Source organism: Coregonus clupeaformis, chromosome 20, assembly GCF_020615455.1.
Source record: "Coregonus clupeaformis isolate EN_2021a chromosome 20, ASM2061545v1, whole genome shotgun sequence".
In the NCBI taxonomy this organism is placed as follows: domain Eukaryota; kingdom Metazoa; phylum Chordata; class Actinopteri; order Salmoniformes; family Salmonidae; genus Coregonus; species Coregonus clupeaformis.
Window position 1 is genome coordinate 1390070 of NC_059211.1, and position 27471 is coordinate 1417540.

The 27471-nt window shown below is 41.9% G+C and overlaps 1 protein-coding gene across 1 annotated transcript; it reads right to left on the reverse strand.

Moving 5' to 3' along the window:
• Positions 1-430: 430 nt before the first annotated feature.
• On the reverse strand, positions 431-27272 carry tmc5 (transmembrane channel like 5). Its single transcript, XM_045205216.1, is given in 22 exon segments — positions 431-1795; positions 2051-2134; positions 2485-2563; positions 4734-4870; positions 4872-4908; positions 5287-5420; positions 8698-8773; positions 9508-9603; positions 9795-9892; positions 10004-10079; positions 10312-10487; positions 11468-11620; positions 12279-12423; positions 15334-15482; positions 15689-15949; positions 16390-16471; positions 16937-17039; positions 17439-17555; positions 21692-21769; positions 24957-25213; positions 25950-26134; positions 26928-27272. Coding segments are annotated over 21 exon segments (3162 nt in total). The 5' UTR covers positions 26027-26134; positions 26928-27272; the 3' UTR covers positions 431-1048.
• Between the last annotated feature and the right edge of the window lie 199 nt (positions 27273-27471).

Here is a 27471-nt window from a genome sequence, read left to right on the forward strand (position 1 = left end):
TTATTGTTATTATTCTGTCTCTCACTGTTCAAATAAACCTACCATTAAAATTATAGACTGATAATTTCTTTGTCAGTGGGCAAATGTACAAAAACAGCAGGGGATAAAATACTTTTTTTGTTTTGTTTGCAGAGTATACTGTGCCTATAACACATACCTATACAAATGTAAATAAATGGCGTAAAGTATAATGGTTTTGATCTGTGGAATCACTGTAAAATGTGTATTATTTTCCTCTTGAAGTTACATAGTTTGTTATGCCTCAGTGGTATGTTTACTGCACATTACTCAGTATCGGATAAAACAAAAACTGGCCACTGGAAACCAATGTTACTTGAGTATCATTACGGCCAATGACTGTGTATGCTATTTAAAGTACTGTATACTTATAGGGATTTAGGATTCTGAAATGAATTACTCAATAAACAAATTATGTTGTCTTCCATAGCAAGCTCAGAACGTTTAATTTTGTACAGAAAATATTTGCTGTAATTTTCTTTCATTATGTTCTATATTTGTTTTTGCTTTGCTCTGAGAACAAAAAAATTACTTGGATGTATTCTCAAAGTATATATTTGATATCTACCCACCTTTAATTGATGAACATCCAGACCAAGTTCATTCCCTACCACTAGAGGACGGTGCTGTTCATGGAAGAACATACAGTATCACAATTTTATAGTATTTACAATTTAGTACAGATCATAATTTTCATACATTTATACAACATTCATTGACATTATTTTACAGGCTAAGCACATATCATGTATACATACAGTACAGAAATATATTAAAACAATTCCTTCCAAAAATGAAAGAACAAAAACAATTTGTTATTTTATTAAAAGGGAATACATATATTAGATGTATCCTTTCACACCCCATTGGCTACACTCTTTTAGGTCTAATATAAACAGTCTACATAGAGGTGGTCCTGCCCTCTTGATGCCAGTCAGAATCTCTTCTATTTCTCTGCTTTCTACAGCTGGTCACATTTCAATTGTGTCCGCCATCTTTTTTCCCCAAGTGGTTCAGTTCTCGATCATGCTCAGTATCTGTCACCATACTCCTCCTCTACCTGTTGTCGGGCTAGCATGGCCTGTATCAGAGCACTACCAGAGCCTGACGCATCTGGGTGCTGTGAAGAAGCAGGCGCCCGGTAAAACTCGCTCTCCTCCTCCTCTGCTCTCTGCCTGGCTTGCATGACCTGCATCATCGCACTGGACGTTGATGACACTGGGTGTTCAGAATGAACTGGCGCCCGGTAAAACTCGTCCTCTTCCTGCTGTGACTCCGCCCTCTGCCTGGCTTGCATCACCTGTATCATCGTACTGGGTAATGCGTTTACTGGGTTCTGTGACTGAACTGGCGCCCGGTAAAACTCGTCCTCATTCTGTGACTCTGCCATTTGCCTGGCTTGCATGGCCTGTATCAGTGCACTGGAGGACGCAGGTGCTGGGTCTGTAGGAAATGGCACCCCGCGATAACTGGCTACATCCTGGTCCTCTGCGTGTTGTCTGGCTTGCATGGCCTGTATCAGTGCACTGGAGGACGCAGGTGCTGGGTCTGCAGGAAATGGCACCCCGCGATAACTGGCTACATCCTGGTCCTCTGCGTGTTTTCTGGCTAGCATGGCCTGTATCATAGCACTGGATGTGGTGGAGACTGAGTGGTCGGAAGACATGGGCACACCGAAAGAGCTGCTGCTGTCGACGTCCTCTTGCTCCAACCGCTGTCGGGCGAGCAGAGCCTGGAGCATGCCAGTGGAGGATTCATTTTCCTGTCTTTTCCTGACCTGATAGAGAGAAAGGGTCATAGTTCAAGTATGACATTTGAAATAAGGTATTTAGGTATTTATTGTAAGTTAGATAGTCTCAAAGTTAAGTTAGATAGTCTCAAGGTTAAATTACATAGTCTCAAGGTTAAGTTAGATAGTCTGAAAGTTAAATTAGATAGTCTCAAGGTTAAGTTAGATAGTCTCAAGGTTAAGTTAGATAGTCTCAAAGTTAAGTTAGATAGTCTCAAGGTCATTGCTCTTTGATCCTCTCACCTGTTTTTTCTTTTTCGGTTTGTTCTGCTTGGATTTCTGAAGGTTCTGTAGCTTCTCCAACAAGAATGCCTTGTCCTTCCCTTCCTAATAAAGGGAGTGAGCGAGAGAGAGAGAGAGAGCGAGGGAGAGAGAGAGCGATAGACAGACAGACAGAGAGAGAGAGAGAGAGAGAGAGAGAGAGAGAGAGAGACACAGAGAGAGAGAGAGAGAGAGAGAGAGAGAACGTTCTAGACAGTCAACACAATTAATAAAAACAACAAATGAACAACATCAACACTATACATTCAAAAGAAATATACATTACACCAGCAAAAACAAAGACAAGCAGTTCTAAATGATTCCTTACACTTCAACAACATCACACAACCACTTCAGACACAACAGCTCTGATGAGCGTGACACACTTCAGACCAGACAGACTCACTATAACTCACATTAACAATCTGCTGTCTCAGCAGAATGATAAGCAGCTTGCGTCCCTGAGTGATCTGCCTGAAGACGTAAATGAAGACACTGTGGAAAGGAGGTCAGTCAGTGACTTCATATTACAGCATGTGAAAGGGCAAAGTTGGCACTTGATGTCATAAAGTGCCACTAGATTGTATTTGAAGGCTTGATCCAGTAGAAAGTGTTTTTAAAGCTGATTTTATTGCTTGATAGGACTTCAGTATACTGCTTCAAGGCTGGTAGCCTAGCGGTTAAGAGAGTTGGGCCAGCAACCAAAAGGTCACTGATTTGAATCCCCGAGCTGACTAGGTGAAAAATCTGTCGATATGCCGTTGAGCAAGGCACTTAACCCTAATTGCTCCTGTAAGCAAATTGTACAAGTCTAGCTTTTATAGTCAAGCTTTTGACAAACAGCTCAAATGACCAATCATTTCAAGTTAAGTTCATGACTTACAGTACCAGTCAAAAGTTTGGACACACCTACCCATTCAAGGGTTTTTCTTTATTTGTACTATTTTCTACATTGTAGAATAATAGTGAAGACATCAAAACTATGAAATAACACATACGGAATGATGTAGTAACCAAAAAAGTGTTAAACAAATGAAAATATATGTTATATTTGAGATTCTTCAAAGTAGCTTTATGAGGTAGTCACCTGGAATGCATTTCAATTAACAGGTGTGCCTTGTTAAAAGTTAATTTGTGGAATTTCTTTCCATCTTAATGCGTTTGAGCCAATCAGTTGTGTTAGGACAAGGTAGGGGTGGTATACAGAAGATAGCCCTATTTGGTAAAAGACCAAGTCCATATTATGGCAACAACAGCTCAAATAAGCAAAGAGAAACGACAGTCCATCATTACTTTAAGACATGAAGGTCAGTCAATACGGAAAAGTTCAAGAACTTTGAAAGTTTCTTCAAGTGCAGTCGCAAAAACCATCATGCGCTATGATGAAACTGGCTATCATGAGGACCGCCACAGGAAAGGAAGACCCAGAGTTACCTCTGCTGCAGAGGATAAGTTAATTAGAGTTAACTGCACCTCAGATTGCAGCCCAAATAAATGCTTCACAGAGTTTAAGTAACAGACACGTCTCAACATCAACTGTTCAAAGGAGACTGCGTGAATCAGGCCTTCATGGTCAAATTGCTGCAAAGAAACCACTGCTAAAGGACACCAATAAGAAGAAGAGACTTGCTTGGGCCAAGAAACACGAGCAATGGACATTAGACCGGTGGAAATCTGTCCTTTGGTCTGATGAGTCCAAATTTGAGATTTTGGTTCCAATCACTGTGTCTTTGTGAGACTCAGAGTAGGTGAACGGATGATCTCCGCATGTGTGGTTCCCACTGTGAAGCATGGAGGAGGAGGTGTGATGGTGTGGGGGTGCTTTCCTGGAGACACTGTCTGTGATTTATTTAGAATTCAAGGCACACTTAACCAGCATGGCTACCACAGCATTCTGCAGCAATACACCATCCCATCTGGTTTGTGCTTAGTGGGACTATCATTTGTTTTTCAACAGGACAATGACCCAACACACCTCCAGGCTGCGTAAGGGCTATTTGACCAAGAAGGAGAGTGATGGAGTGCTGCATCAGATGACCTGGCCTCCACAATCACCCGACTTCAACCCAATTGAGATGGTTTGGGATGAGTTGGACCGCAGAGTGAAGGAAAAGCTGGTTGAGAGAATGCCAAGAGTGTGCACAGCTGTCATCAAGGCAAAGGGTGGCTACTTTGAAGACACTTTTTTGGTTAATACATTTATTTTTTATTTAACCAGGCAAGTCCATTAAGAACAAATTCTTATTGACAATGACGGCCTACCCCGGCCAAACCCGGACGACGCTGGGCCAATTTTGCGCTGCCCTATGGGACTCCCAATCACTGCCGGATTGTGATACAGCCTGGAATTGAACCAGGGTCAACTCTAGCAGTGAGATGCAGTGCCTTAGACCGCTGCGCCACTCGGGAGCCCCGAGAGTTATTCCATAGTTTTGATATCTTCACTATTATTCTACAATGTAGAACATAGTCAAAATAAAGAAAAACCCTTGAATGAGCAGGTGTGTCCAAACCTTTGACTGGTACTGTATATGCCTTATATCACGTTTTCAAGACAACTGTCACTTACCGTAAGACTGTGCTTTAAAACAACTTGTTACTGTCATAAACACAACTTTAACTCAACATATAACCACCACAGCATGAGGGGCAAAGTTGAACTCACAGGGTGATGAGAGAGACCAGGAAGTAGAATATCTCACTCCTGATGACGTGCTGGTAGATCCAGACAGTCCACTGAGACGCAGCCACCCCCTCCAGCCCGTCCATCCAGATCTGTACAGCACTGAAGGTGGTACTGAGGTCCCCTGAAGGGCCCACAATCTTTTGAGGGGGGCAGACTGGGGGCGGGATCAGGGGAGACATAGCAAGTTGAAATGGTTGGGTCAGTGGAAAGGAGCCAAAGTCAACCAACTTTCAATCAACCAACTTTCAACACATTTTCATCTTTCTTACTAATTAAACAACACGATTCAACTGACTATCTCAGCCCTTAAAATGCAACCAAACTGAATCAAGTTTAGCTCTTGGTTATCAATTAATGACAGACTGCAGTTCTTCTGAACAAGGCATATCTATCTAGAACTAGGTGGAATCTGAACTACTCCATATAGCTCCAGGTGTTTGTTTGGCCTTGCCTTCATCTATGACAGCCTTAACATAACTGATTTGATTCTGAGTGCCTAGATTAGCCTTGACCTGACCCCTTCTATACGTACGTCCACACGGTGTAGGCCACCATGGACAGAGCCCCCACGAAGGAAGGGAAGAAGAGGATAGCGATGAAGATAGTCTGCATCTGTGCCGCTCTACCGGCTCGCCTGGGGGGCTGGCAGTTCTGGGTCAGGCTCACCTGGAGGACACAAAGTATAGACAGGGCATTACAGAGCTGGAGAGTGAGATAGAGAGAGAGGAGCCTGTTGATGGTGTCTTGGCAACGGCACAATTGGATGAACGGGTGAATAAACAAAGACCTTTGACAACAAGGGACAACAGAGAGTAATGATTAACCTGCACCTTAACCAGGAATAAAGTAATTATTGATTTGTCAGGGAGGTATCATGTTCTTGTATTTGATCAACTGAATCCTCAATTGCAGACACCTTCCACTTATAGTTTTGAACATGTAATGATTTCCCTGTATATACAGTGAGGGAAAAAAGTATTTGATCCCCTGCTGATTTTGTACGTTTGCCCACTGACAAAGACATGATCAGTCTATAATTTTAATGGTAGGTTTACTTGAACAGTGAGAGACAGAATAACGTATGTCAAAAATGTTATAAATTGATTAGCATTTTAATGAGGGAAATAAGTATTTGAACCCCTCTCAATCAGAAAGATTTCTGGCTCCCAGGTGTCTTTTATACAGGTAACGAGCTGAGATTAGGAGCACACTCTTAAAAGGAATGCTCCTAATCTCAGCTTGTTACCTGTATAAAAGACACCTGTCCACAGAAGCAATCAATCAATCAGATTCCAAACTCTCCACCATGGCCAAGACCAAAGAGCTCTCCAAGGATGTCAGGGACAAGATTGTAGACCTACACAAGGCTGGAATGGGCTACAAGACCATCGCCAAGCAGCTTGGTGAGAAGGTGACAACAGTTGGTGCGATTATTCGCAAATGGAAGAAACACAAAAGAACTGTCAATCTCCCTCGGCCTGGGGCTCCATGCAAGATCTCACCTCGTGGAGTTGCAATGATCATGAGAAACGGTGAGGAATCAGCCCAGAACTACACGGGAGGATCTTGTCAATGATCTCAAGGCAGCTGGGACCATAGTCACCAATAAAACAATTGGTAACACACTACGCCGTGAAGGACTGAAATCCTGCAGCGCTCGCAAGGTCCCCCCTGCTCAAGAAAGCACATATACAGGCCCGTCTGAAGTTTGCCAATGAACATCTGAATGATTCAGAGGAGAACTGGGTGAAAGTGTTGTGGTCAGATGAGACCAAAATCGAGCTCTTTGGCATCAACTCAACTCGCCGTGTTTGGAGGAGGAGGAATGCTGCCTATGACCCCAAGAACACCATCCCCACCGTCAAACATGGAGGTGGAAACATTATGCTTTGGGGGTGTTTTTCTGCTAAGGGGACAGGACAACTTCACCGCATCAAAGGGACGATGGACGGGGCCATGTACCGTCAAATCTTGGGTGAGAACCTCCTTCCCTCAGCCAGGGCATTGAAAATGGGTCGTGGATGGGTATTCCAGCATGACAATGACCCAAAACACACGGCCAAGGCAACAAAGGAGTGGCTCAAGAAGAAGCACATTAAGGTCCTGGAGTGGCCTAGCCAGTCTCCAGACTTTAATCCCATAGAAAATCTGTGGAGGGGAGCTGAAGGTTCGAGTTGCCAAACGTCAGGCTCGAAACCTTAATGACTTGGAGAAGATCTGCAAAGAGGAATGGGACAAAATCCCTCCTGAGATGTGTGCAAACCTGGTGGCCAACTACAAGAAACGTCTGACCTCTGTGATTGCCAACAAGTGTTTTGCCACCAAGTACTAAATCATGTTTTGCAGAGGGGTCAAATACTTATTTCCCTCATTAAAATGCAAATCAATTTATAACATTTTTGACGCGTTTTTCTGGATTTATTTGTTGTTATTCTGTCTCTCACTGTTCAAATAAACCTACCACTAAAATTATAGACTGATCATGTCTTTGTCAGTGGGCAAACGTACAAAATCAGCAGGGGATCAAATACTTTTTTCCCTCACTGTATATGTTTCATCATTGTATTGGAAAATCATAGTGACCATCGCTACCATCTATAAATAGAGCTAATTCTATGTCATCCATGAAACATTCAGCACCCTCTTCAGAAGAGAGTAACATGAGCCTGGCCCATTCTGCTATGGCATGGGACCTAGGGCAGTGAATCAACACAAAGGTTCAGCTTACTGTCACTCGAGTCAGCCATGGTCCTGTGTGGCTCAGGTGTGGGTTCAATTTCCACAGGGATCACATACAAAAAATGTATTCACTCTCGGTACTATAAAATACTATTCACTGTACTGAATATGTACTCACTGCTTTGGATAAGAAGTGTCTGCTAAGGGGCCTATATTATCTACCATAGTGAACAGGTTACCTTCTTTAGGTAGATGAAGACCCATACTGAACAGGTTAGCTTATTTAGGTAGAAGAGGATGAAGAACCATACTGAACAGGTTACCTTCTTTAGGTAGATGAAGAACCATACTGAACAGGTTACCTTCTTTAGGTAGATGAAGAACCATACTGAATAGGTATCTTTAGGTAGATGAAGAACCATACTGAACAGGTTACCTTCTTTAGGTAGATGAAGAACCATACTGAACAGGTTACCTTCTTTAGGTAGATGAAGAACCATACTGAACAGGTTACCTTCTTTAGGTAGATGAAGAACCATACTGAACAGGTTACCTTCTTTAGGTAGATGAAGAACCATACTGAACAGGTTACCTTCTTTAGGTAGATGAAGAACCATACTGAACAGGTTACCTTCTTTAGGTAGATGAAGAACCATACTGAATAGGTTACCTTCTTTAGGTAGATGAAGAACCATCCTGAACAGGTTACCTTCTTTAGGTAGATGAAGAACCATACTGAACAGGTTACCTTCTTTAGGTAGATGAAGAACCATACTGAACAGGTTACCTTATTTAGGTAGATGAAGAACCATACTGAACAGGTTACCTTCTTTAGGTAGAAGAACCATACTGAACAGGTTACCTTCTTTAGGTAGAAGAGGATAAAGAACCATACTGAACAGGTTACCTTCTTTAGGTAGAAGAGGATGAAGAACCATACTGAACAGGTTACCTTCTTTAGGTAGATGAAGAACCATACTGAACAGGTTACCTTCTTTAGGTATAATAACCATACTGCACAGGTTAACTTCTTTAGGTAGAATAACCATACTGAACAGGTTACCTTCTTTAGGTAGAAGAACCATACTGAACAGGTTACCTTCTTTAGGTAGAAGAGGATGAAGAACCATACTGAACAGGTTACCTTCTTTAGGTAGAATAACCATACTGAACAGGTTACCTTCTTTATGTAGAAGAGGATGAAGAACCATACTGAACAGGTTACCTTCTTTAGGTAGATGAAGAACCATACTGAACAGGTTACCTTCTTTAGGTAGAAGAGGATGAAGAACTTGATTATCTGTATCACTGGGAGGAGAGGAGAGAAGTAGATTCCGATCCTGTAGACAGAAAAACATGGTTATAAGAATTGACCATAGCTCATCCACTTTTACAGTACTGTGTTATGTTTTACTATGAAAATAGATGGAGCTATAGATGTACAGAAGATTAGAGTCGAGTACAGTAGAGTAGAGCACAGTTCAGTACAGTAGAGTACATTAGAGTACAGTAGAGTACAGTACAGTAGAGTAGAGTACAGTAGAGTAGAGTAGAGTACATTAGAGCACAGTACAGTACAGTAGAGTACAGTAGAGTAGAGTACAGTAGAGTAGAGTACAGTAGAGTAGAGTACAGTACAGTACAGTACAGTACAGTACAGTACAGTAGAGTACAGTAGAGTACATTAGAGGACAGTACAGTGCAGTAGAGTACAGTAGAGTCCAGTACAGTACAGTAGAATACATTAGAGCACAGTACAGTAGATTACAGTAGAGTCCAGTACAGTACAGTACAGTACAGTACAGTACAGTAGAGTATAGTAGAGTAGAGTAGATTACAGTAGAGTACAGTACAGTACAGTAGAGTAGAGTAGATTACAGTAGAGTACAGTACAGTACAGTAGAGTACTGTACAGTAAAGTACAGTACAGTACAGTACAGTACAGTAGAGTACAGTACAGTACAGTACAGTACAGAGTGCAGTAGAGTACAGTAAAGTACAGTACAGTACAGTACAGTACAGTAGAGTAGAGTACAGTAGAGTACAGTACAGTGTAATGAGATAACGTCAGTACCATGCCAGGGTCTGTGCATAGATCAGGTCAAGGACATTCCTGGCAACGTCAAACTCTGGAACTCCCAGGCTCTGTATGCATTTAGTCCCAATGACTCTGGTGGAGAAAAGAACAAAGGAGTTACAGAAGAGCATTTTTCAAATAACCCTTATGTGATGCCTCATTTAATTCAACTTTCCCTCACAACAGACAGATGAGTTACAATATAGAATTCTACTGCATACTGTAGGATTTTTAGCTTTAAGTGAAACCGTTATGGGAAAATGTGTTTTGAAAATGCCACTCACTTGCTCAAGAACTCTCCAAAGAAGGATCCTAACATTATGAAGAGGAAGTCCATAATAACCAGTCTGTACAAGGCTTGTCCTACTCTGGACTCCCAGCACTAAGACAAAAGATTGTAATGACAGAGGTGAATGAACATACAGTAGATATTAGTGACAATCAAAAACATTTTGGAAAGGATGTATGTGATTTGGTTTAAAAGAACTTATACTGAAAATGTATTGGCCACATCCTTCATCCAGTAGTGGCACAGAATGCCCAGAATGGACATCTTGAGAATGACATTTCTAAAAAGGAAAAAGGCATTCAAAACAGCATTCAAAACATCAGTCTTCTAAAACATTGTACAGTATATGATATTTCTGTTTTTTCCTGATATTTTATTAAGCATATTTATTCTTTATGCATTACTGTAATATTTAATTCATCTATTGCTTTATATTGATCATTGAGCAAATTGTTTTGATCAATCGCTTTCAATATTTGTATTTTTAAATGTGTTTTGTATCCATCTCTAACCTGACTATCATGGCATAGACCTGCATGCGAGGGTTGGAGTAGTGTTCTATCTTCTTGAACAGAGAGTAGCAGAGAGGGATGACCAGATTGATCAGGGAGACCACGAAGGGGAGGAGGAGAGTAGCGGCCTCATCCAGGAGAGAGCTGGAAGCGTTGTCCGCTGACGGCGTCGTCCGCTGCAAAGATACCATAGTAGGTCAGTTTGTTCTGATCTAAGGTCAGTTTTGTGTTTCCCCCATGTTAAAGAGAGGATTTGGAGAGGGTAAGCTGATCCTAGATCAGTGCCTAGAAGCAACCAACCTGGATCAAAGATAAGACGCTGAAGTCAGGACATAATCAATCACAGCTTTAGCAAGATAAAGTGTCCAGTTTCCATTTGAGATTTACCCTGGTGTTTTACCCAAAAGGCTCAGACATTTCTGTTTCCATCTCACTGGGCCATGGCTCCGGGTGACCTGCTCTGACTTGGAGCCAAGGCAAGGCCCTGGGTACTTTTCGGCTGGCATTTACATAACAACGGCTAACTGTGGACTTTAACACCTCACAAAGCAACAGTCTTGATGATGCAGAGGTTGTTGATTCTGCTTGCCCCAAGTTTTTAGTGTCACACTCCTGATGGAAACACAATAACACTAGTTTACATTAACATAAATCACTGGCGACACACTGGTGTGGGGTAAGTCTTAGGTGGAGGTTTAGCAATGATGTCCCAGTAACACCTTTATAAAGACTACACCCTGTCCTGCCAGGAAAGTAGTATTGTATTGATGCTATATGATTCAGATATGTTCAGGTACACTCAGACGCTACGACACACTTTGAATTATTGTACACAAGGGTATGTCTTATACCAAGGTCATCGACACTGGTCTCGGAGCTACAGTGTGCAGGCATTTGTTCTAGCCCAGCACTAACACACCTGATTCAACATGGTCCTCGTCATACTTAGTTGGATAAAGTGTGTTAGAGTGCTGGGTCAGCTGATCCCGGGATCATACATTAACAAACACAAGCTTTATAAGGAAGCAACTGGAGTCATCACGTCACAATGTTTATGTAAGGTCTTCCTTGAGAAAGAGGTCTTCTGACCTCAATGGGACTTCCTGGTTATATAAAACTTGTAAATAAAACTTGTAAACTTAAAAATGTACCACACCCCTTTGTCATATTGACACAGGAAGTAGACACCGGCGCCAGAGCCTAAGGTCACGCCCGTGGAGAGGAGCCAGGTACCCAGGAAGACCCCGTAGTGCTTCAGCCTCTCTGTCAGAGGCAGCAGGGCTACCTGGATCTTCTCTGACAGGGACTCCTGGAGGGGAATGGAAACATTATTTCAAAGTTATTTCACAGTTGGTTATCTGAGAGGTCCTATTTGGTCCCCCTAACAAGTCAGAGTGCAGAGTATTATATGTATGGAAGAGCAGATAAGTACTGAGTCACAAGTATTGGACATTTATCTAGTCTCGAAAATGTGGGATTTGTTCAGCGATATTATATTATCTTTCTTGTAACAAAGCTACAGTAATGTTATGGCCATGAGGTCAACAAAGCTATAGTAATGATATGGCCATGAGGTCAACAAAGCTATAGTAATGATATGACCATGAGGTCAACAAAGCTACAGTAATGATATGGCCATGAGGTCAACAAAGCTATAGTAATGATATGACCATGAGGTCAACAAAGCTACAGTAATGATATGGCCATGAGGTCAACAAAGCTATAGTAATGTTATGGCCATGAGGTCAACAAAGCTACAGTAATGTTATGGCCATGAGGTCAACAAAGCTACAGTAATGTTATGGCCATGAGGTCAACAAAGCTACAGTAATGATATGGCCATGAGGTCAACAAAGCTACAGTAATAGTTTATCAAAAACAGTGAAAATAGTATCTTGTAAGAGCCTGATAACTGGCCAGCTCACACAAGATTTGGTTCTGGTTTCCGAGATTACAGTGAAAGTGACCTTGAGTTGGATGCGCAGATTGTTCTTGCGCTGTCGTACGGCTCTCTCGTTGGTCACACTGAAGTCCCAGCTACACAGGAGCTGCCAGGCTCCACCCAAGCCTGAGTCTGCAAGGACATACTTCTTCCTGAATGAGCTGGCCATGCTGCAGAGCGAGAGAGAGAGAGACGGAGAGAGAAAGAGAGAGGAGAGAGAGAGAGAGAGAGAGAGAGAGAGAGAGAGAGAGAGAGAGAGAGAGAGAAGCAGGGTCACTTTACTGAACTATTACAACATGAAGGAAAGGTAATAAATATCATGAGGGTATGATGTGAATGTCAAGCATTGGTGATTTGATTGACATCATACATGTGTGAGCTCAACTGGCTTTGATAAAGTATTTACTGGGGCATGAAAACAAAAGCAGCACATTGAAACCAAACGATGCATTACATTCAATGACACTCCTAAGTAGAGTTAATAGTGGTCAATAAAAAAAGTATGATATAGATATAATTAAAAGTTACTGTTATCAAATCAAATCAAATGTTATTTGCCACATGCGCCGAATACAACAGATGTAGACATTACCGTGAAATGCTTACTTACAGCCCTTAACCAACAATGCATTTATTTTTTAAATAAAAATGTAAAATAAAACAACAACAAAAAAGTGTTGAGAAAAAAAGAGCAGAAGTAAATTAAAATAACAGTAAGGAGGCTATATATACAGGGGGGTACCGGTGCAGAGTCAATGTGCGGGGGCACCGGCTAGTTGAGGTAGTTGAGATAATATGTACATGTGGGTAGAGTTAAAGTGACTATGCATAAATAATTAACAGAGTAGCAGCAGCGTAAAAATATGGGGTGGGGGTGGGGGGGGCAGTGCAAATAGTCTGGGTAGCCATGATTAGCTGTTTAGGAGTCTTATGGCTTGGGGGTAGAAGCTGTTGAGAAGTATTTTGGACCTAGACTTGGCGCTCCGGTACCGCTTGCTGTGCGGTAGCAGAGAGAACAGTCTATGACTAGGGTGGCTGGAGTCTTTGACAATTTTGAGGGCCTTCCTCTGACACCGCCTGGTATAGAGGTCCTGGATGGCAGGAAGCTTGGCCCCAGTGATGTACTGGGCCGTACGCACTACCCTCTGTAGTGCCTTGCGGTCGGATGAATGCATACCAGGCGGTGATGAAACCAGTCAGGATGCTCTCGATGGTGCAGCTGTAGAACTTTTTGAGGATCTGAGGACCCATGCCAAATCTTTTCAGTCTCCTGAGGGGGAATACCCTATAGGCTGTCTCAACGTTGTCTGTGATCAGGCCTACCACTGTTGTGTCGTCGGCAAACTTAATGATGGTGTTGGAATCGTGCCTGGCCATGCAGTCATGGGTGAACAGGGAGTACAGGAGGGGACTGAGCACACACCCCTGAGGGGCCCCCGTGTTGAGGATCAGCATGGCAGATGTGTTGTTACCTACCCTTACCACCTGGGGGCGGCCCGTCAGGAAGTCCAGGATCCAGTTGCAGAGGGAGGTGTTTAGTCCCAGGATCCTTAGCTTAGTGATGAGCTTTGAAGGCACTATGGTGTTGAACGCTGAGCTGTAGTCAATGAATAGCATTCTCACGTAGGTGTTCCTCTTGTCCAGGTGGGAAAGGGCAGTGTGGAGTGCAATAGAGATTGCATCGTCTGTGGATCTGTTGGGGCGGTATGCAAATTGGAGTGGGTCTAGGGTTTCTGGGATAATGGTGTTGATGTGAGCCATGACCAGCCTTTCAAAGCACTTCATGGCTACAGACGTCAGTGCTACGGGTCGGTAGTCATTTAGGCAGGTGATCTTAGTGTCCTTGGGCATGGGGACTATGGTGATCTGCTTGAAACATGTTGGTATTACAAACTCAGTCAGGGACATGTTGAAAATGTCAGTGAAGACACTTGCCAGTTGGTCAGCACATGCTCGGAGTACACGTCCTGGTAATCCGTCTGGCCCTGCGGCCTTGTGAATGTTGACCTGCTTAAAAGTCTTACTCACATCGGCTACGGAGAGCGTGATCACATAGTCATTCGGAACAGCTGGTGCTCTCATGCATGCTTCTGTGTTGTTTGTCTCGAAGTGAGCATAGAAGTGGTTTAGCTCGTCTGGTAGGCTTGTGTCACTGTGCAGCTCGCGGCTGTGCTTCCCTTTGTAGTCTGTAGTAGTTTTCAAGCCCTGCCACATCCGACGAGCGTCAGAGCCGGTGTAGTACGATTCAATCTTAGTCCTGTATTGACTATTTGCCTGTTTGATGGTTCGTCGGAGGGCATAGCGGGATTTCTTATAAGCGTCCGGGTTAGAGTCCCGCTCCTTGAAAGCGGCAGCTCTACCCTTTAGCTCAGTGCGGATGTTTCCTGTAATCCATGGCTTCTGGTTGGGGTATGTACGTACGGTCACTGTGGGGACGACGTCATCGATGCACTTATTGATGATGCCAGTGACTGATGTGGTGTACTCCTCAATGCTATCTGAAGAATCCTGGAACATGTTCCAGTCTGTGCTAGCAAAACATTCCTGTAGCTTAGCATCTGCGTCATCTGACCACTTTTTTATTAACCGAGTCACTGGTGCCTTCTGCTTTAGTTTTTGCTTATAAGCAGGAATCAGGAGGATAGAGTTATGGTCAGATTTGCCAAATGGAGGGCGAGGGAGAGGTTTGTATGCGTCTCTGTGTGTGGAGTAAAGGTGGTCTAGAGTTGTTTTTCCTCTGGTTGCACATTTAACATGCTGGTAGAAATTAGGTAGAACGGATTTAGGTTTCCCTGCATTAAAGTCCCTGGCCACTAGGAGCGCTGCCTCTGGATGAGCGTTTTCCTGTTCACTTATGGCCTTATACAGCTCATTGAGTGCAATCTTAATGCCAGCATTGGTTTGTGGTGGTAAATAGACAGCTATGAAAAATATAGATGAAAACTCCCTTGGTAAATAGTGTGGTCTACAGCTTATCATAAGATACTCTACCTCAGGCAAGCAAAACCTCGAGACTTCCTTAGTATTTGATTTGATCTGATCACTGTGGACTATGCTTTGCAGTCCCATCCCATACTGACCTGTAGATGAGGGCGGCTCCACACAACACCATGTAGGCTGCTATGGTGAAGAAGTAGGCCAGCTGCATGTTGTACTCAGACCAGCCCTCTGTCCCTTGTGTTTCATTACTGTAGCCACCATAATACATCACTGTGTCGCTGAAATAACCCTGTGGGGAAAATATAGGTACATACAAATATATATATTTTTTTATCACACAGTAACTGTTCACTGTATGCTGACTTTCCAGTATGGGGTGTAGTATAAAAAACATTTTGATCAAATTAGTAGCTTATGCTGCTATGGAATGATTCATTCAAAAGCATCTACTGGAAGTAGTGTGAATAGTAAACAATAGCGATAACAACAACATACCGCTCCGGTCAGTATCTCTAGCCCTTTGAAGCTGACCCTACTGGGGATGTCTGGCTTGGTGTCATAGATGAGCTGGGGGATGGTGATGAAACCAAAGTTGACCAGAAAGGAGAAGATGTTGAACATCAGCAGCCATTTTAAGAACTTGAAGTAGGAGAGGACCCCTGTGCCAAATTTACCGCCGACCTCCTTCATGGTACCCCGCCACAGTTCCAGGGTCTGCCTGGCTAGAGTCATGTTAGCACCGCACCTGCGGAAAGACTGAGGGGGAAGACTGATCTGAGAACAGTGGTGGGGGTCTTGTATGTCACAAATGCGCTTTCATCGCATAGCTGTCATAGAATAGGTGAAAATGTCAATAGATGAGGTGGATGATGGAACAGTAATAATGTTCAATGTAAGTAGAAAGATATTGTTCTGTAGCCTGCCTGGTGGCAGTCTGTTTCTGCTTTTGCCTAAATTCAAGTGTCGCTGAATGCAGAGACAGATTGTCACCCTGGCAAATTGTATTGCTCATAAAAGGCATAATGATTTAGTAATAGGAGAGCTTCAGTTCAGCCAACCACAGGAAGTGTTGCACTTTGCCAATAGTCTAATAGGGCACTGCTTGTGCAGTACAAGGACACACAGGAAGTAAGGTTGGGCATCAGGACAGGAGGACACAGAGAGACACAAAGATGTCAGAGAGTCAAACCTCTCACCAATGAGACAGTCTTCGAGCAGTCTGCAAAGCAATTCAGTTGCCGGGACTTTTTGAACGATTTGAACGCCAACACTTGGCCCCTAGGAGATATGAGATCAAACAAACATAAAGACTACAGTCTGTTGGAGTTATGTAGCGTATGATAATAACATACGCGCATCACAGCGTTATCTCTTCATAAAATATATGACCTGTCAAAAGTGTCACAGTGCTCTTGGCTGGCTGTGTGGCTGTGTGGCTGTGTGGCTGTAAACTTTGGACTTGGCCGATGCAATGCGCTTATGGTAAACACTTCTTCCTTACCCACATACTGCAAGAAGGTGTGTGTGTGTGTGTGTGTGTGTGTGTGTGTGTGTGTGTGTGTGTGTGTGTGTGTGTGTGTGTGTGTGTGATCTCACATTGCAAGCCTACATAACTGCACATTCGATAACCTACCTACCGTTGTACATAGTACTTATTTTACTACCCCTAGTAATAAGTTAAACTTTCCATAGTAAAACTGTAAGATAACCTTTTGACCTATGAGGGTGACATGACAACTATACCTGATGTGTTTCTTGTCATCAAAGCTCATAGGGAGGTCTCGGATGGCCTTGATTCTGTCCCTCGTTGACATGGCAACCAGCTCTTTGACCAAGTTCTGTTCCTCTGTTGGACAAAGACATGATAAGACAGATCTGTGAGGTTATTAATCATAGTATGCCTTTAAATCAGAATTGTAATGTAATAATAATAATATTAATATAATATTATATAATATAATATATGAGTTTGTCATTGTGATTTAATGATAAGAAGTGATGTAGGGTTATGATTGAGTTATAAAGTCATTATATAGTAGGAAACGTAAAATACTTCAATCAGTGAGTGTATCCAGAATATGACTTAAATGGATAACATTGTCCTGAACCGATTGAAAGGGGAAACGTCATATTTCTACAGGGACAATGGACGGGCATTCTCAACAGTGGTTGTGCCCATAGGAATACAATTCTAGTAATTCCATTTCTATGGATGTTTCTAGGCTCTTCCTCCTTCATCCCTCACCATTTTCCATCTCATTCCTGATGTCATCCTCAGAAAGGCCCAGATTGCCCAGAGCTGCCTCTCCTACAGGGAAGAGACTCATCCTCCTCGACCCCCTGAACCTCATCGAAACATGACCTGGGAGACACGAGGACATCAAATTAAACACAGCTGACAGCCTAGCTATTACTGAGGAATTATGAGCTTAATAATGTGTGTTGAGAAATAGAAAGGAATCAATCATAGGCTTACTTTCAGCACTACACAATACAGAGGATATATAATATGTTAAGCTAATAGAAAGTACTGCATTTATTTGTTTCAGGTCGTGTCCACCCATTGACTTGGCAAACACAATTAATTCCCATAATTCCAGTGCAAACAAGTGAACATACAAAGAACGGCATGCACATACAGCTCACAATATATAATGGTTTATTAGTTCACGCACTGACATGGTGCTTGATTGCACAAGGAAGTGGCTTTAGGTGGCTTGAAAATGGGAGACCCCCGTCACAGTGTATTGGTGTGCCATGAGTCAATATTTACACTGTGTAAATAAGCGTTAGCTGCTGCTGATGAACTTTGATTAAACCAAATCAAATAGAGGTGGTTAAAAAAAGGGTTACAAAAGGGTTCTTAGGTTGTTCCCATAGCAGAACCCTTTTTGGTTCCAGGTAGAACCATTTTTGGTTGCGGTTAGAACCCTTTTGGGTTCCATGTAGAACCTGGAACCAATAAGGGCTCTTCAACACACTGTAGATAACACACTCTAATACAAACTAACTTCTTTAGAGAGTGTGATTGTTTCCTCCCAGCCTTACCTGTCCCATTAGAGTTAGCCATTATAACCATCATGCTAACCGAGTAATGCTGTGCTACACCTGTGACATATTGTGTGTCTTTGTTAAGGCTTAATCACTGAGAAAGTATAAAAGGCCAAAGAGGCAAAAACTCTTGAGATGTCGGATCTTAATTTTATCACTTTGTTTCAGGAGAACTTTCCTGTAAAACTTGTAGTGCATTTGAGGTTTAAAAAGGCTTCTGAAGTTTGTAATTTTCATTTTGATATTTCAGACAAATGTATCAAACCCTAAAAAAATTATGTTAATTATAATCCACATTATAATTCACATTTCCTATTGCTGCAGGATCATTTTCCTGCTGTAGAAAACTGTCTCAAATTAAGATACTACATATGTAAATTTCTTGGTTAGTTTTCAGCAAACACCTAATCATCAGTCCTTGTGATGAGGCAATATTACCTGGGTTATGTTCATTAGACAACAAATGGAAGAAAACAGACTGAAACAGGGAGGGACTACCTGGACTTGTCCAATAAGAAACGCTAACGTTTTGCTACGTTTTGCCCTAATCAATATGACCCTGTAAACCAGGGGTGTCAAACGTACGGCCCGCGGGCCAGATCAGGCCCGCAAACGGGTTTAATCCGGCCCGCGAGATGATTTCGAAAAAAAAGAAGAAAAAAAAAACTTTTTATACTTGTTTTTTTTGTAAAGTATAAAAATGCGCTGCAATTTTTCAATAAAATAAACTGCTGTTCCAATTGCGTCCACTGGATGGCGCAATAGCAATTGTGTTAAGCAAGCAAACTGTTTATACCGGGGCAGAGCAAGTAGGTCAAGCACGTGCAGCCAATGAGCTACTTTGTTTTGCCCGCGATATTTATTACGGCTTCTACTTTTAACATTTTGTGCTTTGGCACCCTCATTGCCCCAATATGTCTCTGTCAAAAAAGAGAAAAGTGGACGCAGAGTGCAGAGTGTTCCAAGAAAAATGGTCATCCTATTTATTCACGGAATTGAATGGGAAAGCTGTATGTTTGGTGTGTTCAGAGCATGTTGCAGTGCTGAAAGAATATAACCTTCGTCGCCACTATGTGAGTCTTCATGCCGACAAATATGACAACTTTCAAGGACAGCGGAGATGAGAGAAGGTGAATGAACTGTTGGCGGGTCTGAAGAAACAGCAGTCGTTTACTCACAGCTGAGACATCAGTGACGCTGCAGTGAAAGCTAGCTACCTCATTGCTAATGAAATCGCAGTGGCTTCAAAACCATTTAGGAGGGTGAATTTGTAAAAACATGCATGATGAAGGCAGCGGAGATTGTGTGCCCTGAAAAGCGGCAGGCTTTTTGCAAATATCGAGCCTGACAAGAAACACAGTTGCAGACAGGATTTCCGATCTTTCAGTGGATTTGGACAGCCAGTTGAAGCAAAAAGTAAAGTCATTTATTGCGTTTTCGGTTGCAATTGATGAAAGCACGGAACATTACAGGTGTTGCACAACTGGCCTTTTCATCCGGGAGTTGATGACACATTGACCGTCACCGAGGAGTTCGTGGAGTTGGTGCCGATGACAGATACAACGACAGCAGCTGATATTTTTCCGCACCGTCGGGCGCCAGCTGGACAGGGTCGGAGTGGACTGCCCGCGCTGTCAGCCTGGCTACAGATGGTGCGTCCCCTCAATGATCGGGAAAAAAAGCAGGCATTGTGACAAAGTTCAAGGGCAGAGAGAAAGTGCAATCTGCAAATGGAGGACGTGATTTTTTGACTTTTCACTGTATTTTGCACCAGGAGGCTTTGTGTTGCAAGTCATTAAAGATGGATAACGTCATGAAGGTGGTCATCCAAACTGTTAATTTAATCCGATCCAGAAGCCTGAATCACTGTCAGTTTGACAGCCTTCTCAGAGAGAAAGACCACATCTATGGCCTGCCATACCACACTGAGGTAAGATGGTTAAGCCGAGGTGCTGTGCTGAGGCGTTTCTTTGATTTACGAGAAAAATTGAACAGTTCATGGAAGAAAAGGGCAAACCAGTGTTAGAATTTCATTCCGCAGAATGGATGCAGGACCTTGCATTTATGGTGGATGTTACAGAGCACCTGAATAACTTGAACAAACAGCTGCAAGGGCGCAACAAAGTTGTCACGCAGTATTATGACAGCATACGTTCTTTCAAGTTGAAGCTGTCATTGTGGGAGACGCAACTTGCCGGTGGTGATGCAGCTCACTTCCCCTGTCTGAAAAATGTGTGCGCGATCCAACATGTGGCAGACATGAAGCAGTTCAAAGATAAAATAACGGGACTGTTACGGGAGTTTGAGCAACGCTTTCAGATTTTTGTTGATGTTTTTATGTTGATGTGCTATTGTTTTTAATTGATTTTATTTTATTTGTATATTTAACCTATTCTTGACTCTGTGGTTTTTGCACTTGTTTGGGGAACAGGATTTCATTATTTGTATCTACATTTCTGCCTGAGAAATGACACCCTGATATAGTTCTGTGATCTGTGAAACAGTTCTGTTAATCACTGAGGCATTGTGTGTTTGTGTGTTCTTTGTCCTCAGAACTTTCAAATAACTTGAGGTGTTTTATGATTAATAGTGATGTTGTGCTTTTGGACACTGTCCTCAGGCTACAGCTTTATGTTTATATGTTTTTATGTTGATGTGCTATTGTTTTTAATTGTTTTATTTTATTTGTATATTTAACCTATTCTTGACTCTGTGGTTCTTGCACTTGTTTGGGGAACAGGATTTCATTATTTTTATCTACATTTCTGCCTGAGAAATGACACCCTGATATAGTTCTGTGATCTGTGAAACAGTTCTGTTAATCACTGAGGCATTGTGTGTTTGTGTGTTCTTTTTCTTTAAAATTTTCAAATAAACTTGACGTGTTTTATGATTAATAGTGATGTTGTGCTTGTACTATTTTGGACACACTGTCCTCAGGCTCCAGCTTTATGTTGTATGTTGATCGTATTAAAACAAAGAAAACAATCTGAAGTTGTTGTTTTTAAGTTATATATACCATGATTTTTCCGGTCCGGCCCACTTGGGAATAGATCTTCCTCCATGTGGCCCCTGAGCTAAAATGAGTTTGACACCCCTGCTGTAAACCGTTTGCACAATACCAGTTTCCCGGGATGGTATTTATCTGCCAACTTCCTTGTGCTGCCTGTCTACCTTTAGGTAATGTTCTATTAGACATTGGATCGTCATAAATCATCATAACAATATTGCAAAAGTTAGCTACACGAAATCTGTCATGATTAACAATCTTGATTTTATTTATTTATTTGAGTTGTGTGTATCTTTAATGATGGCATACTGCAGTGCAACAACTAACTTCAATGGTTCTTATGATCAAATGGACCAACTGAAAGCTGAAGAAGTAAAGTAAGGAAGTAAATAGAGAGTAATATACTGTATGTGCTTTATAAGTGTTTTGAACAGTACCTGAAGTTGCGGATGGAAGTCGTGCAGGAGGGGTTGTGTCAGAATGCGTTGCCTGGTCGATCTGGTACCCGCTGTGATCTGATCATAGAGAACAGAACACTTGATGAATTAATCCCATCCACCTCATTTTCGACCGTTGCTATGGGCACAGCCAAACAACGGAAGTGATGGATTCGATGTCTGCTTTCTTTACCTACTGCAGCGCGCCGGTGGCACATTTGCTAGAGTCAATTATTTGAAGAAGTCAATTTATAGAGTATAAAAGTCAAGTAAACAAGTGTAAGTGTAATTGTATATGTATTTCATTCAAGTTCTCAAAAGGTTAGCTAGACCTACTAGTAGTTCTGTTGTGATAATTACGTTAATTGTGTTGTGTAAGAGATAAGGGCCTCCACAAAGCCAATAACTATAACGATAACTATAATGATAAACTATAGTCTACATAACTATAAAACGTTGGTGAGCATCCACACTAGAGGAAAGTTTATCGTGTATTGTTCTACAGTCCTGCACCTGTCAATCAACTGATCAGCGCATTTTACTGCACACTGCGTATCACAAGACCATTCATGAGGACTCTAACGCACAGAGACTGGTTCAGACCATTCAGTGCTTTCAGGGTGTGTTCATTGTCATAGTGACTTCAAAAAGAAAAGGAAAGCCGCACACTCTAGGAGCTCAGATGCAATAATTGAATATCTTAATAACCAACGTTTCGACAGACAAGCTGTCTTCATCAGGGTATGTTCATTGTCATAGTGACAACTGCAAATAATACTTCAATGTACATGGAGGCCTAATGAAAAATAATATAGTAACTCGTATTTAAATGTAGCAGTTGAACAACAAAAGCCGAGCCTGCACATCTTTTACAGCATGTCATTGCATCGTTGCTCAAGTGGTTTGCAAGTGATTTCCATGTTTCTAATGGTTGTCAATTCCTTCTGTCTTCTTTTTCACTGTGCTCATCTAGGATATGTCCTGTGTAACTATTTACAATGCATCAGTGCTACAATGTTATAATCATAACCGGCCAAAAGTGATCAATCACACCAATGCACTTTCTCTCCTCAACTTTCCCCGAAATTGATTGTCTATGCTGTAGACCTGTTTTACATTCAGCAATTAGTAAAAGCAAGCCTGCTTCTTTACCCGAATAGGCTATTAAGGTTTAGTATAAAAGAAGTATACAAAATAAATGTTCTATAGCTTTTGTAGCCTATAGCTTTCCTAGGATTTCACGAGAAGAGGAATCGCCTATTGCGGAGAGGCTTGCGTAGCCTATAGCCTGTTGCGCACGGGAACAGCTGGAAGACAGAGGCTAGTGATATGTAGCTGAAGTAAGAAGCTAAATATTAGCTCGATGTTAGGCCATGCATTAGGTAAATATTAGAGCTATAGGCTAAATATTTACCTGTCAAAGTGCAAGAAAAAAAAGTTACACGATGATGAAATGGCAAATCTGTAGTGCGCTCCTCCAGGCTGCGCTCTGTGGTCCCCGGGCACGCAAAGTTCCACTGTTGATTAGGCATAGGCCTACGTTTTTAGACAATACATTATTGTACCTGGGCTACAACAACACAGTGCAACGAGGAATGTATTATTGTTATCAAGTGAGTACACAATTATTATACATAGGCTGTAAACTGCAGTGATGTAGGTCCTCTGTAGCTCAGCTGGTAGAGCACGGCGCATGTAACGCCAGGGTAGTGGGTTCGATCCCCGGGACCACCCATACACAAACATGTATGCACGCATGACTGTAAGTCGCTTTAGATAAAAGCGTCTGCTAAATGGCATATTATGTAGGCTAATTTCAATAACCGCTCAAACATTCTGTTTTGTTTCATTCCGAAATAACTGCATAGGCCTACAGCCTAGGCCTGATTATGCAACCATTTGGATCAGTTTGGATCTATTCTCGACAGTTTAGAAGGACAAGAAAGGTACATTAGCAGGCCACTCATATGCTGTATTTTGTCAGGATGTAGCCCGGTGTTAAGATAGGCCTACCAAAAAAAATATGGGCTTCTCCTTTCAAACTCCCCGCCCGTTCTTAATGCTGTAGCCTATTTTACATTCAGCAAGCAAGTGCACCTGTCCTCCGATAGGCTGTCGAAATAAGTGTCCAAAATCTGCTTAGGGACAAGAAATGTATCCTACCTAGGCTACAACAACACAATGTAATGAATACTGTTATTATTGTTGTCAAGTGAGAACAAAACTGTGCTCCATTCCAGCCATTATTATAAGCCATCCTCCCCTAAGCAACCTCCACTGATGTTGTATCAATAGTTTGAGCGTTTGGCTTCCATGTTTTAAAAGCATTCGAAAATGAGGTGGATATGGTACTTATAACAACATTGAGAACACAAATAATTAACCAACCAGGAGGCAGGAAGTAATAGAAGAAATTCAAAGTCACTTAGCAACACAGAATCTGAAGACCTGCCACAAGGAAATACTACTCCATTCCCAACCTGGACTCAGGGGTAGACGTAACATAGTAAAGTAAATCCGGGACACTCCAATTAGTATGATATGTTAGGTTTTGTATGGTCATCCATTTCATATGATATGTTACGAATGACAATTCGTATGATATGTTAAAATTGCAATTCGTACAATATGTTACGAATTGGAAAAGCAATTTTTGGTATTGCTAACGTTAGCTAGGTGGCTAGGTGGCTAGGCTAGGGGTTAGGGGTTAAGGTTAGGGTTAAAGTTAGGAGTTAGGTTAAAGGGTTAAAGGGATACTTAGGGAGTTTGGCAATGAGGCCCTTTATCTACTTCCCCAGAGTAGGATGAACTTGTGGATTCCATTTTTATGTGTCTGTGTGCAGTTTGAAGGAAGTTGCTAAGTAGCGTTAGCGCAAATGCTAACTAGCGTAAGCGCTAACGCTACTTAGCATTGGCTCGCGAAACTACCTCTAACTTCCTTCATACTAGACTTATGTAAACATACCAAATGTAACATATCATACTAATTTCAGTGTCCTGGATATATATTTACTATGTTACGTCTAGTCTATGAGACCAGGCTGCCATTCCAAACAAAATCATGGCCATACTATCATCTCAGAACCCAGAATCAAATCTTGTAGCAAAGACTACCCATACTATAGCACAAGGGATCATATTTCTCTGATCTGTTTACAATACAATCTCCCATCAGAAAACGTTTGTACTGCCATTACATTGGTGTGTGCTGTATATTACTTGTATCTATTGTCTAATTAATCAATTAAATCAAACATCGACTTACTGAGGTCATGCTGCTGACATTGTGGGCTCTCCGACCGGGGAGGAAGGAGACCCATGGGAATGCTGTCTCTGCCCCTCCAGCTCCCCTCCTGCCACCCGCCCCAGGGCACTCTCCCCTGGGCTTCATCGTAGCTGGACTGGCCCCCTCCTGGGAGCTGCTGGAGGTCGGACCTGCCCCTCTGCCCCACGGCTCCATCATCCCTGGGGTAGGGGTTACCATGGGGGTTACTGTGATGGGATTGGGATTTCCTGGAAGGACTTTGGCGAGGAGGACAGAGGAGATAACATTACTGGTGTGTTGTTGTTTAAACCCTGCATCAGTTAGTTCAACACCTTAACCATTACACTCATAAGGTTGCTGATGTGGTGCTAAGGATCATGCTACAATATTATTATAAACATGATATGACATCTGTCATAGACAATAATGTTTTTTTTCTGAGGCGCTGTAAAGTGAGTCTCTTATAAGAAATACCATTACTTTGGTCACACCACTGAAGGTTCATGACCAACCTCTAGTACTTAGCACAACAATAACTTCAAATGACAACAAACTCCTTGTACTGTCACACAACCTTTAACACACAATGGAGGAGGAATGGACCACTTTGACAGTATTTATTTCAGAGATAGCTTCCTGCTACAGTATGTGACGCACTGGCATTATAAGAAATCTGACACCAATTGAGAGATTAGAGATCATGTGCCCAAGTACAATGATGGTCTTCATTTAAATATACAGAACAAAAGACCCTCTCAGAATTATTTTCTAATCCTGGAAAATTAGGTTTTACTTCTCATATTTGTGTTTTTTGTTCCCTCTCATTTAGCCTATATGTGCAAAATAAATGCAAACTTTTTTTTAAAGCGCTGTCCGTCAACATTTCATTCAGGTCCTCTCCCCACTGCGCAGAGGTGTGACTAACTGTACACAGTTAAAGCTGAATTCTAACAAACATCACAACAACACAATCGTATAAGTTGACACACATACCTCCTATCTATCTCCAGGGTGTCACTGTCATGATAGGCAAGGTTGTTACATCCTCCACTGTTGTTGTAGTGTGACATAGGGATCCTTGGCTTGATCTTCTTCTTCTATAGTGGTTAACCGGGCGGTGGTTTCTGTCTGTCCCTCTCTTCTTCTTTAGTCCCCTGGAGGTCTGAAAGGTCCTCCTACTGTATTTTCAGTAAAACAATTAGTGAGAATCAGCTTGCCATTACATCAAATGAGAACTGGAAACGAGACATAAACGTGCCACTAGCAACAATACCCCTTTTGGTATAAAGAAGGGGCAAATACAAAACTTCTGAGATCATACCTCGATGCTATTCCATTCTTCCTTTCACAAATAAAGCTGTTCTATCTAATACACATCACATGTTTTGGATTGAATGGCTGTCTTCAGTAAGATATTTAACTCCCCTGTCCTATCCCTGTGTGTATATCATTATTTATTAACACGGGGATATGGTTTCTGGGGAGGGAATGGCCGGCAGAGATGTAGCTCAGTTGGTAGAGCATGGCGTTTGCAACGCCAGGGTTGTGGGTTTGTTTCCCACAGGGGGCCAGTGTGAAACATAAATAATGTATGCACTAACTGAAAGTCGCTCTGGATAAGAGCGTCTGCTAAATGACTAAAATGTAAATGTTTTGCCATGGTCTGTGCCTCACAGTGCTGCCATATAGCAGTAAAGTAGGCAAAGTAGAAATAACAAATTCCCGAGCAACAGAGTCTGGAAAGAGATCTGACCAACAAATACGTTGACATGGTAGTGTATTGTGGGAAAAACACATAGAAGTCATATATGACAGTGAATCTTTGTGTTGTCAAATTAAGAGAATCTCTACAAATATATAACCATGTTCCAAATAATGAGAGTATACACTGCCGTTGGACAAGGTAAAACTTTAAACCTATTGTATCAAACCATTAAACAATATATATATATATCCACAGAGTGTAATTACCTAGTTATTGTACTGCTTTTTCAGGGAAATCTGCTGGCTGCTTGAACAGATGCTGTAGTCCGAGGCTGCCTTCCTTTTTCCTTGTAATCCAGGTTTGAAGTGCTAACTGTGGCAGCTAGAGTGCAGCTCTGAGAGATCTACCTTTGTTGAACTTTCTGACTAAGTGTGTCTGTCAGACTACCCGGAACTGTGCACTTGAAATTAAGGTAAACATTTCTAAATGCCGAATGCAAATCCAATAGGCTGCTATGGTTGGCATAATGACAAGTATTTCCAAATGACTCCCATAGCACCTGAAAATTAATTGGCGTAATAAGATATGGGATGGCCAAAGGCTCAACGGTGTTATTACGAATGACTGCATGTGCAGTGTGCAATAGGATAGGGAATTGCAATGAAGAGCCATAATGATTAACTTGTGACTTCGACTCTATGTAAAACACAATGTAAAACAAAATGTTGTATTATGTGAATAATAGCATAATAACCAATACAATTGTTATTTTGACATTTTTATTATTTCATCTTAATATAATATTACCCA